Source organism: Triticum urartu, chromosome 2 (assembly GCF_003073215.2).
Source record: "Triticum urartu cultivar G1812 chromosome 2, Tu2.1, whole genome shotgun sequence".
Classification (NCBI taxonomy): domain Eukaryota; kingdom Viridiplantae; phylum Streptophyta; class Magnoliopsida; order Poales; family Poaceae; genus Triticum; species Triticum urartu.
In genome coordinates this window covers 691,423,715-691,438,455 of record NC_053023.1, presented here as the reverse complement: position 1 = coordinate 691,438,455, position 14,741 = coordinate 691,423,715, and the positions used below count along the sequence as shown (strand labels likewise).

Genomic DNA, 14,741 nt, shown 5'->3' with positions numbered 1-14,741 from the left:
TTACTCTACATGTTATATATATTGTCCACTGAGCACACGGATTTATTCCTTTAGTGTCTCCTTCAAAGAAAAAAAGTAGGAATTTTAATTTTCACTTGTCCTCCTTTTCAAATTCTTATTCATGAAGCACAAGACTAAGAGATAGTAGCATAATAATATTATAACCGTACATTTTGTTGTGGTTTGACTTAATCTCACCATGCTTCTTTGCATCCTGTGATCTTCCAATTGTTGTGAATCAAACACCCAGATTGGCAGAAATCCTGTGTTTTTAAATTCTCTGTTTTGCATGTGCATTCCTATCCTATTCCTGTCTATTTCCTATCCCTGCATTGTTGGAATCCTCCAATTCAAACGAGCCCTTACAAAAATTACTTCTCTTACAGATACTTGTCAAAGAAAACCTTGCGTGGTTTGTCCCGCTCCTGCTGCATCGTTGTCCACCCCAGCTCAGCTGCTCCAATGACAGAAGGGTCCAGCACAGCAGGGATCCGGCCTCCAGACTGTCTTTTGCCGCCTCAGATCTTCTTCCCTGCCGCTTGTAGCCATGAAAACTGCATTACCATCATCAACCGAGCAGATGACCTCGAGGACTACGCGGGTCCGCAAGAGAGGTCGCACTCTTTCGTGTGTTCTTACGTTATGCATCGCTTAATATTACATGCTACTTTATCGTCCTCTTCACCGATTAGACTCTGAGTCAGCTACAAAATAATGGTCAAACTTGAGTTTTTAAATGGCTGTGGGGTACATATCGGGGCCGCTATCAATAGTATCTATCTACTATCTGGTTAATCTCTGGTGTCTACTATGAGTTTCATGTTGGGTGGGAAACAAATAGTAAAGAAGCCATTATCTGTATTTTTTAACTGAAGCCATTATCTGCCTGCTATTATTGGTTTTGGGTCTATCCACAGGTTGCTACCATCACTCTGGATTTCTGCATGCACTCCTTACATAATCTCACTATGTTTTATTCCTACGCATGACAGTTATTGTAAACAATGGAACTGAACATGCAGAGCAAAAGAGACAAGCCTTGTGTGGCAATAAAATTTCATGCAGACGTCGCTCCATGGTAGGCGCAAAGGAAGCCCCCCTCCACGCATTTCGGATTGTAATCGAGAGGAAGATATCTGTTCTGAGGGGGATTCAAAAGGAGAAGACCACTCCTATTTACCCCCTGAGGTCTTCGCTCTAACTTGGCATGCTGATGTTGGTTATATCATGCATATGGTGTCTTGCATTGCTTACTCTATACATCAAATATGTCATCTGCTTAGTTAAGACATCCTTTGTGCGAATGCCATCTGTTTAGTTTATTCATCGTTTATGTGAATTATCAACGCCATCTTGTTTAGCCAGGCATCATATATGTGAATTTTGCAATGCCATCCTGCTTAGCCAGTCATCTTATATGTAAATTATATCAGGCCATCCTTTTTTTCGTTACATATTACATTTGTCAACAATGTTAGTACATTCAACTGCTCTTCGTGTGCATCAGCCATTTGACATGGTGATGGCAAATTCTGGAGTGAAAACAAGGTCTTCAGAGCATACTATGATATCTGACGAAGCGCATATCTCGCTGGTTACAGATAGCTCCTCAGAGGAGGATTCAGAGACAGATGACCAGTCCTATCCCCCCCCCCCCGAGGTGTATGCTCTAACTTGGCAGGGTTATGTTGCTCATATCATGCGTATGGTGTCTCGCGTTGCTATGTCATTTGATTAGTTTAGACATGCTTTGTGTGAATGCCACCTGTTCAGTGTCTAATTACCATATATGTGAATTATGCATTGCCATCTTGTTGCAAGACATTATATATATGAATTATACAATGCTATCTTGTTGCTAAGGCATTATATATGTGAATTATGCAATGCCATGCTGTTTAGCCAATCATCATGTATGTGAATTATATCATGCTATCATTTTTTTTGTATTGCGTGTTCCATTTGTCAACAACGTTTGTATATTCAACTACTCTTCCTGTGCATCGGCCATTTGAAGCGGTGATGGATGTATCTGGAGTGAAAACAAGGTATTCAGAGCAGACAATGCTACCTGCTGAAGCAGACATCTTGCTGGTTACAAAGAGCTCCTCAGAGGAGGATTCAGAGACTGATGACCAGTCCTATTTCCTCCCTGAGGTCTATGCTCAAACTTGGCAGGGTTATATTACCCATGTCATGCATGTTGTCTTGCATTGCTTAGTTTTTATATCATATATGGATTGCCATCTGCTTACTTGCTTACTATATAAATTATATATTTGAATTATATCATGCCATCATGTTTACATAGTACATACACATCATCTATCTGAATTATGGCATGGCAACCCATTTAATAAAGACATCATATAGTTATATCATCTCATCCTGTTTAGTGTTTACAGTCATCATATTTTGAATTATGGCATTCTATTCGTGAATGTATGTGAATTATGGCATGTCAACCTATTTAATAAACACATTATATAGTTATGTCATGTCATCCTGTTTACATAGTCTCATATTTTGAACTATGTCTTTCCATCTTTTTTAGTTAGCCATCATAATGTGAAATTGTGTCATGCTATCCTGTTTAGTCAGCCATCATATATGTGAAATTATGTCATGCTATCCTGTTTGGTTAGACAACATAAATATGAATTATTTCATGCCCTCTTTTATTCCCCACCATCCATTGCACCTGTCTATCATACAATGTCTATACTTTCAATTACTTTTCTTGTTTATCAGCCATATGAATTGGAGAGCGTGATGGCAGTATCTAAGGGAGTAGCAACACGGTCTTCAGAAAAGATAGTGCTACCAGTTGATGCAGATAGAACCACGGTTGTACTTGCCCAAGGAGCAGATCCACCACACATAACCCAGACTCTCGCAGATTGTACCCCTACCCAGTTGGACAGAGAACCAGCTACACCCCTTCTAACCCCAACCCCGGCAGAAAGTAACCCAGTTCCAGTTGACACGGCACTGTCTCCACCACAAAGCACCCAAACACGAGGAGTTAGTAAGGGAACTGCAGTGCCCAAAGCACGAGGACCACCACTCCGAATCCCAACTCAACGCTTAAAGGAGAAGAAGATTTGTTCTCAGGTCAGGTTCTGTAGCTATGGTTCATACTCCTTTGCTCTTGCATTACTGTATTTACTCATACCAACTATTTTCAAATTTGAAGGATGGAATTGAAACTCCAATGGCGCAACAGGTATGTTTTAAACCTGTTTCTTTAACTGGTTTGCTGTTGTAACCTGCTCTATGTTGATTTCAGTTTCAATTGAATAAACAGGTATGTTCTCATGTCATGCACATTACAATTGTTGTTATTGCTCTATAGTTACCCATACTTATATTTTGTCTATTCTGCTTTGTCTTGAACAAATATTATTTGAATTGTGTCTCTATTTTGATTTGGCAACAAAAACTAGAATGATATAGACCATAAAGTGACCATGGTACATAGATATATGTTTGTTTCATGTTGTTATCCTGTCCACTTTACTACTGAACTCATTTACCAAAATGAGTTTCATATACAACATGGTAAACATGTGATGTGTCTGCTTGTTTCTCTTTTAGAATGCGGACCAAATATTGTAGAACAGTACCGCGTCATCCAATGGTAAAGGAACTAATGCAGATAAGGTTCAAGATAGTGAGACATCCCTGTTGGTCTCCAAGAAAGCTGATAAAAACTATCTTGACGACAGCGAGGGAACCCAAAAGTCCTGTCTTGATGTAGTGTTCGAGTTACTGGCCACTACTGCTGGCACAAGCTCTTCGAACTCGCTGCCTGAATCAGTTCTTCTTCTTGAGTCTCAACTTCAAGTTGAAAGACATTGATCAGATGTGCCGTGACAGGAAGCTGAAGGACTGAGGCAGTCCCTGCAGAATTCAGATGCATATTTTCTGGTGCAACAGCAAGCGCTGGAGGATTTAAGCGCCAAACAAGAGAAAGTTAATAAGCTTGCTAAGCATCTTGCCAGCATTATGGGTACCCAGGATATTATTTCTTGAGATCTTCTCAAGTGGTTTCAGTTCTGGATTTGTTTTACTGCGGCGTTTATTTGCGCTGGTCGCCAACTTTGACAACCAGTGTATATGATATGCTGCTTTGTTCCATATATTTGCACTGGTGGCGAACTTTGAATCCCAGTGGATGTAATATGTGTAATAGCCGTGATAGCCTAGCGTTAGTTGCTTGCTTATTTATTTCCTTATTGTCTTGTTTATTTGTTTTCTTGTAGTCATTGAAGTTCTTTTTCCGCGGTTAGCTAGTGGCTGCAATAACCTATTTTTTTAAAACTAGGCCACAATAACCATGGGCTAATATTTACTGTAGTGACACTGGGCCTCCTACTGGCCCTAGAAGCAGTGGGCCTTCTGTGGGTCGTATCATCAATGGGCCTTCTGCGGGCCATATCATCACTGGGCCTTATACGGGCCGTATGATCGATTGGCCAACCATGGGCCAAACAGACCACATTATGGTCGCAAACATGCTAGATTTGGAATCATCGGTTCATGGGCCGACCATAACGGGTCATCGTTAATAGGCCGTATTTGATGACGCTATGAAAACGGCCAAACGTATTAACGGACCACAAACGGGCCGACTGTAACCACAGGCTGAATTTGGCCCACAAGCAGAAAATGACAGTTACGGGCTGTAAGTAAACGAATGCTGGAAATGAGCCCAAGAATAAATGGGCTCTGAGAAGGCCGAAAGATAACATGGGTTGGAAACGGCCCAACGGAATAACGGGCCGTTAATGGGTATAAAGTGATACACTGTTCATTACGGGCCAATTTCACCACGGGCTGTTAATGGGTGTAAAGTGATACACTGTTCATTACGAGCCAGTTTCACCACGGGCCGTTAATAGGCCAAGAGTTACATAAGGCCTCATATGGGCCGAAAGACGTCATGGGCCATACATGTGCCAGAAGTGAAAACGGGATGGAATCATATTGGGTGGCCCAGATGACGCTACTGGGCCTAATTCAGATAGGGCGTAACGGGCCTTGGGTTAGCGGGCTGTAAATGGGCTATATGCGAACAGGCTGTTAACAGGCTTTCCGTGGGCCGGCCCGCCACCTTTTGACCAAGTCAAACGGGCCGGCCTTTTCACAGGAATGGGCCTCTGTTGCGCCGTGCCATGTGTCGACGTATCATAGGCGCCTATCTGACCCACTGACGAGCTGACACATGTTTCGTCCGGCCAATAAGAATTTTACACGTGCAAATTTCCCATTGGTCAGGGCTGTTTTTGGGTTATCGGATCCAAAACCCGACCCGATAGCTTAACGGTGTTCCGTTACGATGGATGTCACGTGTCGGTCACCCTTAAAGAAAGCACTTCTGTGACGCGATTTATCGTCATGGAAGTGGACACTTCCGTGATGATAGTTTTGGCAATGTCATGGAACACTTCTACGACAGCACAGGTATGACTATCTTGATTTTGTCATAAATTTGTCATGGATATACATGCATGACAGAAAACGAGACCTACTGTGACAAACACGTATCATCACGAAAGTGTATTTTTTTTGTAGTGGATGGCCGGAATTCATGGTTAATGCAAGGCATGACACTAGCAATACAACATTCGAAAGGACCAGTGATTGTCGGAGGCACTGGCTACTTTGTCCGAAGAGGGTTTGGTACGATCAACTTATGGCCACCTTGTCTTTGAGATTAAATATTGCCTCATGACACTGAGAGTTTTTATTCCTACGAAGAATAAACGGGAACAAAATAGGGTAGTAGATCGACTGGCGTAGTCGCACTGCAGTATTGCTTCAGCTAGGACTACCATATATTGATGAACTTATGTCTATTGCCTCTTGATTATAACCCTATTATACTATGGAATAAATTACTTTCACCCCGCAAAAAAAACTATGACGAATCCAGAGAGTCCGTAATTCCGTATCCATCACTGATGTTTCAGTTCGGAGGAATTTTTTTAGAAATGGATGAGGACCCCCGGCCTCTGCATCTGGACAATGCATGCAGCCACTTTATTAATTATTCACACAAAACCTTATAAAGTCATACAAAAAGTAAGACTAAAGCCACCATGTAGGCAACATCTGTCGCTACTGCTATCCAGTTGATGAAGGGATGCTGATAGTCTGGGCCTAATACCAAACAGACCTCGCAGCCAAACCTAACATCTAAGACCTGAAGTCTCAACCAGGACGCCTGCCGGGTATGGGGCACCCACCAGTCTGGCGCACTCCTCAACCAGGACGCCTGCCGGGTATGAGGCCGCCGCAGCCACCACGACGTCTAGCCGCATGTATCTTGCCCAGTCTAGCTGCCGTCGACGCCACCACGACGCCAGACAACGCCACCATCCTGCGTTCGTCCATCATCACACGCCCACCGGCGAGACCCCACTGCTTCATGCCGCTAAGACCCGCCGTTATCGACGTGTCAGATACCACGCCACTCTTCCTCTTGTCCCCTCCAGCCAACACTTGCTCCAAAACGATGCCCCCAGGAGGGAGAACGACATCGAAACATCGCCATCATCCTATCCGGTAGACCCAGATCTAGGGTTTCTCCCGGAACCTTCCAATCAGGTTGACGTGACCTGCAACGACGATGCCTCGAAAAGGGAACGACGTCCAAGACGTCGCCATCGTCTGCCATGATCAGGTAGTCAGGCGCGATTTTCACCGGAAGCCACGTCGTCCCGATCTCGCGGTTGGCTGGAACCGAGCGGAGTCTCGCCACGAAGACGAACGCCGCCGTCGGTAAACCGACGAAGATCCGACATCTCCTCAGCGGTCCCTCCACGCGCTGCCGGTCAGCATAAGGCTACTCCGCAGTGGATCTGATCGGGGCGTTGGATCCGCAGTCGCCGCCGCCACCATCTCCGCGCAGATCAGGTACCCCGTCGGATAGGGCGCTGACACCGCCGTCGTCCATCTCAGGGCCGCTGCTCCGCCGGTTCAAGGCACTTCGGCCACCGCCGCACGGCAAGGGATCGCCGGCCCGGCCGCCGCCTTCGGATCTCATGAGAAGGCCGCCCCTGCCGCCTCAGATGAGATCTCGCCGCATCCACCCGCCCAGGTGCCTTCGGCGCCGGGCCCACCGCCACCGCGGCCCTCGCCGGCGGCAGAGGGAGGCGCGAGAGGAGGCCTGCGGCGTACTAGGGTTCGGGGGCCCCTTGCGTCGCCAGGGGGAGGCAACGCGAGGGGGAGGAATAATGAAAGCAATCGTACTAATCTAAATCTCCGAGGAGTGTCAGGAAGTTGGAGAAGGTTTACGGCCGGCACACCTATCTGGAACCATATGCCCGACCGAATCGTAGTGATATTTGAAAAGGAAACTATTACGCGTATCAGAAAAGGAATCGCAATGATTGCTGGAATCATTACGATACCAAACAACGATCCTCCTTGTATAAATTCCGTGGCTAGCTGAATAGAGATCATTGGAACAACTGTTGGCGACGTTCTCGTTGTCATGGCTGAGAACCCGGCTGCTGCTGCTGCAGTTAATCACGGCGAAGGCCTCCGGCTACCGGAGACGTCGTCGATATGCGTCACGGAGAGCGCCGCACACAACTTCGAGGTAACCAATTATGCGCTGCTCGAGGGCCTGGGCGTCGGGAAGTACATCACCTCAAGCACATTCAGGGTCGGCGGCTACGATTGGAATATCATGTTCTACCCGGACGGAAGCACGAAGGACTTTGCCGGCAACGCGTCAGCCTTTTTGTATTATCTCAGTAAGGGGAAGGACGGGGTGAGGACAAAATTCACCTTAACCCTGCTGGATGGTCAAGGCAATGCACAGGAAATCAACAAGGATTACGTAGCAGCGCACATCTTTTCTCTGGAAGCTCCGAACATGGGATTCCCGAAATTCGCCGAGAAATCCAAGCTGAAATCCTCATCTCACCTCCTGACTATACGGTGCGTTCTCACCGTGATCAAGGAACCGCCCACGGAGTGCCGAAGAAATCTCATCGTAGTTCCACCGTCGAAGCTGCCCGGCAACATCGAGCGCACCCTCAAGGACGGGAAGGGCGCAGACGTCACGCTGCTCGTGGGCGGCAGGGAGTTCAGTGCGCACAGGTTCATGCTAGCTGCACAGTCGCCGGTTTTCGACGCACAGCTCTTTGGCCCGATGATGGACGAGGACACGCGGTGCATAGAGGTTGTCGACATGGACCCGGCCATCTTTGAGATGCTTCTTCACTACATCTACATGGATTCGCTGCCCCCGCGTGACGAGAAAGGTTACGATGCTGCTTCCATGCAGCACTTGCTCGTCGCGGCAGATCGGTACGGGCTGGACAGGCTCAAGGTGATGTGTGAAGAGGAACTGTCCAAAAGCATCAACGTCCAGACCGTCACGAGTACATTGGCGGTTGCAGATCAGCACTTCTGCGAAGGGCTCAAGAATGCTTGTGAGGAGTTTCTTTCTGTGCCGGGAATAGGGACCATTGTCTCTTTAAGAAACGGGTTCAAACGCCTCATGGCAAAGCTGGAACTGGGGGACGAGGAGGCATCTGCCGAGGGGAAGGAGTAATCTAGTAAGACCAAAAAATAATATAGTGAGAAATTGCATACGATTTTTGGAGGATTAGGATCTTCAAGATTTTTTCCTAGGACGGTTATTTGATTCATAAGATTGATATCCTTAGGATCTTTTCCATAGGATTCATTTTTACAACATTTTGGAGGAAAATTTACATCGACTCAAACCGCTTTGTTGCATTTCATTGTTTTTCCTATATGCTATGAAACACACTTTCATATCCTGCAGAGGGCAAGAGAACATGACACCCTATTCCTCTGTTTTTTCTATCCTTGTATTTTGATAATCCCGCGAATCAAAGAGGCCCTTACACGGTACTAACTGAGCAAGATGGTGGCAATGCCCAAAAGGTTGGAATCGACTTTTTTCTTGAGCGAAACACACCCGGACTTTATTAATCGACAGAAAAGTTTACGCAGTCCAGGCTCCAGAAGCCACACATAGCGTCCATGATTTAAATCTAATGAGTTCCTTGCTAAATTATGAGCACGTACATTTGTATCCATAAATTCGTGTTTGAACATAACTTCAGGCCTCGGCAAAAAAAAAAAAGAACATAACTTCAGGCACAGATCTCATAATATCACATATCTCCTTAATAACCATCACATTCCCTATGAGGCTTCCGTCCTGGATACTACATATACCACTCCTAAGCAATCCGGAGCAATCCCATAGTTAGATTCCCATCTGAAATTGGGCTCTCTGAGAGTTCAGCAACTTTGGGCCGTCAGATCTCGAGCTTGATGTGATTCTAGCCATCTGTCTGGGCCTCCAGTGACTCCTGACCGTCAGATAAATATCAGGTCTGAAGAAATGAATCCCGTAGTTAGATTCCCATCTGAAATTGGGCTCTCTTAGAGCTCAGCAACTTTGGGCCGTCAAATCTCGAGCTTGATGCGATTCTAGCCATCTGACTGGGGCTCCAGTGATTCCTGACCGTCAGATAAATATCAGGTCTGAAGAAATGAATAGTAAAAAACGAATACACTTCGGGATTTTGGCCTTATTTGGCTGAACTGTGGGGCCTGGCATTCGTGGGTTGTGCATGTCAGTGACCTTGGCTGTGGGGGTGAGGGAGTCCTGGATTAGTGTTGGAAATATGCCCTAGAGGCAATAATAAATTGGTTATTATTATATTTCCTTGTTCATGATAATCGTTTATTATCCATGCTAGAATTGTATTGATAGGAAACTCAAATACATGTGTGGATACATAGACAACACCATGTCCATAGTAAGCCTCTAGTTGACTAGCTCGTTGATCAATAGATGGTTACAGTTTCCTGACCATGGACATTGGATATCGTTGATAACGGGATCACATCATTAGGAGAATGATGTGATGGACAAGACCCAATCCTAAGCCTAGCACAAGATCGTGTAGTTCGTTTGCTAAAGCTTTTCTAATGTTAAGTATCATTTCCTTAGACCATGAGATTGTGCAACTCCTGGATACTGTAGGAGTGCTTTGGGTGTGCCAAACGTCACAACATAACTGGGTGGCTATAAAGGTACACTACAGGTATCTCCGAAAGTGTCTGTTGGGTTGGCACGAATCGAGACTGGGATTTGTCACTCCGTGTAAATGGAAATGTATCTCTGGGCCCACTCGGTAGGACATCATCATAATGTGCACAATGTGATCAAGGAGTTGATCACGGGATGATGTGTTACGGAATGAGTAAAGAGACTTGCCGGTAATGAGATTGAACGAGGTATCGGAATACCGACGATCGAATCTCAGACAAGTACAATACCGCTAGACAAAGGGAATTGCATACGGGATTGATCGAATCCTCGAAATCGTCGTTCAACCGATGTGATCATCATGGAACATGTGAGAACCAACATGGGTATCCAGATCCCGCTGTTGGTTATTGACCGGAGAGTTGTCTCGGTCATGTCTGCATGGTTCCCGAACCCATATGGTCTACACACCTAAGGTTCGATGACGCTAGGGTTATAAAGGAAGTTTGTATGTGGTTACCAAATGTTGTTCGGAGTCCCGGATGAGATCTCGGATGTTACGAGGAGTTCCGGAATGATCCGGATGTAAAGAATTATATACGGGAAGTCCTGTTTTGGTCACCGAAAAAGTTTCGGGTTTTATCGGTAATGTACCGGGACCACCAGGAGGGTCTCGGTGGTCCACCAAGTGGGACCACCAGCCCCGGAGGGCTGCATGGGCCAAGTGTGGGAGGGACCAGCCACAGGTGGGCTGGTGCGCCCCCCCCCCACAAGGGCCCAAGGCGCCTAGGGTTTGGGGAGGGGGCGCCTCCACCTAGCTTGGGGGGCAAGTTTCCCCTCTCCCCCTCCCCCCTTGGCCGCCACCCTAGATGGGTTTGGGGCTGCCGCACCCCTTGGGGTGGAAACCCTAAAGGGGGCGCACCCCCCTCCCTCTCCCCTATATATACTTGAGGACTTTGGGGCTGCCAAGACATGTGTTTTGACCTCTCCATGGCGCAGCCCTGCCTCTCTCCCTCCACCTCTCCCCCGGTGCTTGGCAAAACCCTGCAGGATTGCCACGCTCCTCCACCACCACCACGCCGTCGTGCTGCTGCTGGACGGAGTCTTCCCCAACCTCTCCTTCTCCCCTTGCTGGATCAAGGCGTAGGAGACGTCACCGGGCTGTACGTGTGTTGAACGCGGAGGTGCCGTCCGTTCGGCACTAGGATCATCGGTGATTTGGATCACGACGAGTACGACTCCATCAACCCCGTTCACTTGAACGCTTCCGCTTAGCGATCTACAAGGGTATGTAGATGCACTCTCCTTCCCCTCATTGCTAGATTACTCCACAGATTGATCTTGGTGATGCGAAGAAAATTTTGAATTTCTGCTATATTCCCCAACAGTGGTATCAGAGCTAGGTCTATGCGTAGTTTCTATGCACGAGTAGAACACAAGTTGTTGTGGGCGTCGATTTTGTCAATTTACTTGCCGTTACTAGTCTTATCTTGATTCGGCGGCATCGTGGGATGAAGCGGCCCAGACCGAACTTACACGTACTCTTACGTGAGACTGGTTCCACCGACTAACATGAACTAGTTGCATAAGGTGGCTAGCGGGTGTCTGTCTCTCCCACTTTAGTCGGATCGGATTCGATAAAAAGGGTCCTTATGAAGGGTAAATAGAAATTGGCATATCACGTTGTTGTTTTGGCGTAGGTAAGAAACGTTCTTGCTAGAAACCTATAGCAGCCACGTAAAAACTTGCAACAACAATTAGAGGACGTCTAACTTGTTTTTGCAGCATATGCCTTGTGATGTGATATGGCCAAAAGGATGTGATGAATGATATATGTGATGTATGAGTTTGATCATGTTCTTGTAATAGGAATCACGACTTGCATGTCGATGAGTATGACAACCGGCAGGAGCCATAGGAGTTGTCTTAATTTATTTATGACCTGCATGTCAACATAAACGTCATGTAATTACTTTACTTTATTGCTAAAGCGTTAGCCATAGTAGTAGAAGTAATAGATGACGAGACAACTTCAAGAAGACACGATGATGGAGATCATGATGATGGAAATCATGGTGTCATGCTGGTGACAACGATGATCATGGAGCCCTGAAGATGGAGATCAAAAGGAGCAAAATGATATTGGCCATATCATGTCACTATTTGATTGCATGTGATGTTTATCATGTTTTACATCTTATTTGCTTAGAATGACGGTAGCTTAAATAAGATGATCCCTCACTAAAATTTCAAGAAAAGTGTTCCCCCTAATTGTGCACCGTTGCGAAGGTTCGTTGTTTCGAAGCACCACGTGATGATCGGGTGTGATAGATTCTAACGTTCGAATACAACGAGTGTAAGCCAGATTTACACAGCAATACACTTAGGTTGACTTGACGAGCCTAGCATGTACAGACATGGTCTCGGAACACGGAAGACCGAAAGGTCGAACATGAGTCGTATAGAAGATACGATCAACATGAGATGTTCACCGTTGATGACTAGTCCGTCTCACGTGATGATCGGACACAGCCTAGTCGTTTCGGATCATGTTTCACTTAGATGACTAGAGGGATGTCTATCTGAATGGGAGTTCATTAAATAATTTGATTAGATGAACTCAATTATGATGAACATAGTCTAAATTGTCTTTGCAAATATGTTATAGATAAATAGCTCCCGTTGTAGCTCCTTGTTTCAATACGTTCCTAGAGAAAGATTAAGTTGAAAGATATTGTAAGCAACGATGCGGACTAGGTCCGTAGTCCGAGGAGTGTCCTCACTGCTACACAGAAGGCTTACGTCTTTGATGCACCGCTCGATGTGCAAACCCCAACAACATCGTCTGTGGATGTTGTGAACACCTGACAGACACGTCCTGATGACTACTTGATAGTTTAGTGCACCATACTTTACGGGTTAGAATCAGGATTCCAATGACGTTTTAAACGCCATAGAACATATGAGATGTTCCAAGAGCTGAAATTGGGATTTCAGGCTCATGCCCGTGTTGAGAGGTGTGAGACCTCTGACAAGTTATTTTGCCAATAAGATGGAGGAGAATAGCTCAGCTAGTGAGCATGTGCTCAGAATGTCTGGGTGCTAGAATCACTTAAATCAAGTGGGAGTTAAACTTCCACATAAGATAGTGATTGATAGAGTTCCCTAGCCACTATCACTAAGCTACTAGATCTTCGTGATGAACTATGACATGCAAGGGATGGAGTTGATCTCGGAGCTGTTCGCGGTGCTTAAGACCGCAAAAGGTAGAAATCAAGAAGGAGCATCAAGTGTTGATGGTTTAACAAGACCACTGGTTTCAAGAAGGGCAAGGGCTAGAAGGGAAACTTCATGGATGGCAAACCAGTTGCCGCTCCCGTGAAGGAACCCAAGGTTGAACCCAAACCCGATACTAAGTGCTTCTATTGTAAGGGGAACGGTCACTGGTAGCGGAATTACCCCAAATGCATTGTAGATAAGAAGGCTGGCAACTTCAACAAAGTATATACGTGTTATTAATGTGTACCTTACTAGTACTCCTGGTAGCACCTGGGTATTAGATACTAGTTCAGTTGCTGTTATTGGTGACTTGAAGCAAAAGCTACGGACTAAACGGAGACTGGCTAAGGGCGAGGTCACGATGTGTGTTGGAAGTGTTTCCAAAGTTGATAAGATCACCATCGCACGCTCCATCTACCTTCGGGATTAGTGTTGAACCTAGATAAATGTTATCAGGTGTCTACGTTGAGCATGAATATGATTAGATCATGTTCATTGCAATACGGTCATTCATTTAAGTTAGAGAATAATAGTTATTCTATTTACATGAATGATACCTTTCATGGTCATGCACCCTATGTGAATGGTTCATTGTATCTCGGTCGTGGTAATACACATGTTCACGCCAAAAGATGTAGAGTTAATAATGATAGTACCACTTTCTCGTGGCACTGCCGCTTAGGTCACATTGGCATAGGATGCATGAAGAAACTCCATGTCGATGGATGTTTGGAGTCACTTGATTTTGAATCACTTGACACATGTGAGCCATGCCTCATGGGCAGGATGACTAAGACCCTGTTTTCAGGTACAATGAAACGGGCAAGTGACTTGTTGGAAATCATGCATGCTGATGCGTGTGATCCAATGAGAGTTGAAGCGTGCGGTGGATATCGCTATTTTCTCATCTTCACTGATGATTTGGGTAGATATAGGTATATCTACTTAATGAAGCACATGTCTGAAACGTTTGAAAAGTTCAAGCGATTTCAGAGTGAAGTTAAGAATCATCATAACAATAAGACCATGTTCCTATGATCTGATCAAAAGGGGATTTTCCGAGTTATGAGTTTGGCAAATCACTAAGACATTGTGGAATTGTTTCACAGTTAAAGCCACCTAGAACACCACAGTTGTAATGTTGTGTCCAGATGTCGTAATCGAACCTTATGAGATATGGTGCGATCTATGATGTCTCTTACCGATCTACCGTTTTTCATTTTGAGTTTATGCGTTAGAGATAGCTGCATTCATGTTATATAGGACACCATCTAAGTCCGTTGAGACGACGTCATATGAACATTGGTTTGGCAAGAAACCAAAGTTGTCGTTTCTTAATGTTTGGGGATGCGATGCTTAGGGCTTCAGCTGAAGAAGCTTGAACCCAAAGCGGACAAACACATCTTCATAG

The 14,741-nt window shown here is 45.5% G+C and overlaps 1 protein-coding gene across 1 annotated transcript; it reads left to right on the top strand.

Moving 5' to 3' along the window:
* Positions 1 to 7,501: 7,501 nt before the first annotated feature.
* Positions 7,502 to 8,572, top strand: LOC125537938 (BTB/POZ and MATH domain-containing protein 1-like). Its single transcript, XM_048701254.1, has 2 exons — positions 7,502 to 7,852; positions 8,027 to 8,572. Exons 1-2 carry the CDS (start codon positions 7,502 to 7,504, stop codon positions 8,570 to 8,572), a joined length of 897 nt encoding a protein of 298 aa, XP_048557211.1.
* Positions 8,573 to 14,741: the final 6,169 nt, after the last annotated feature.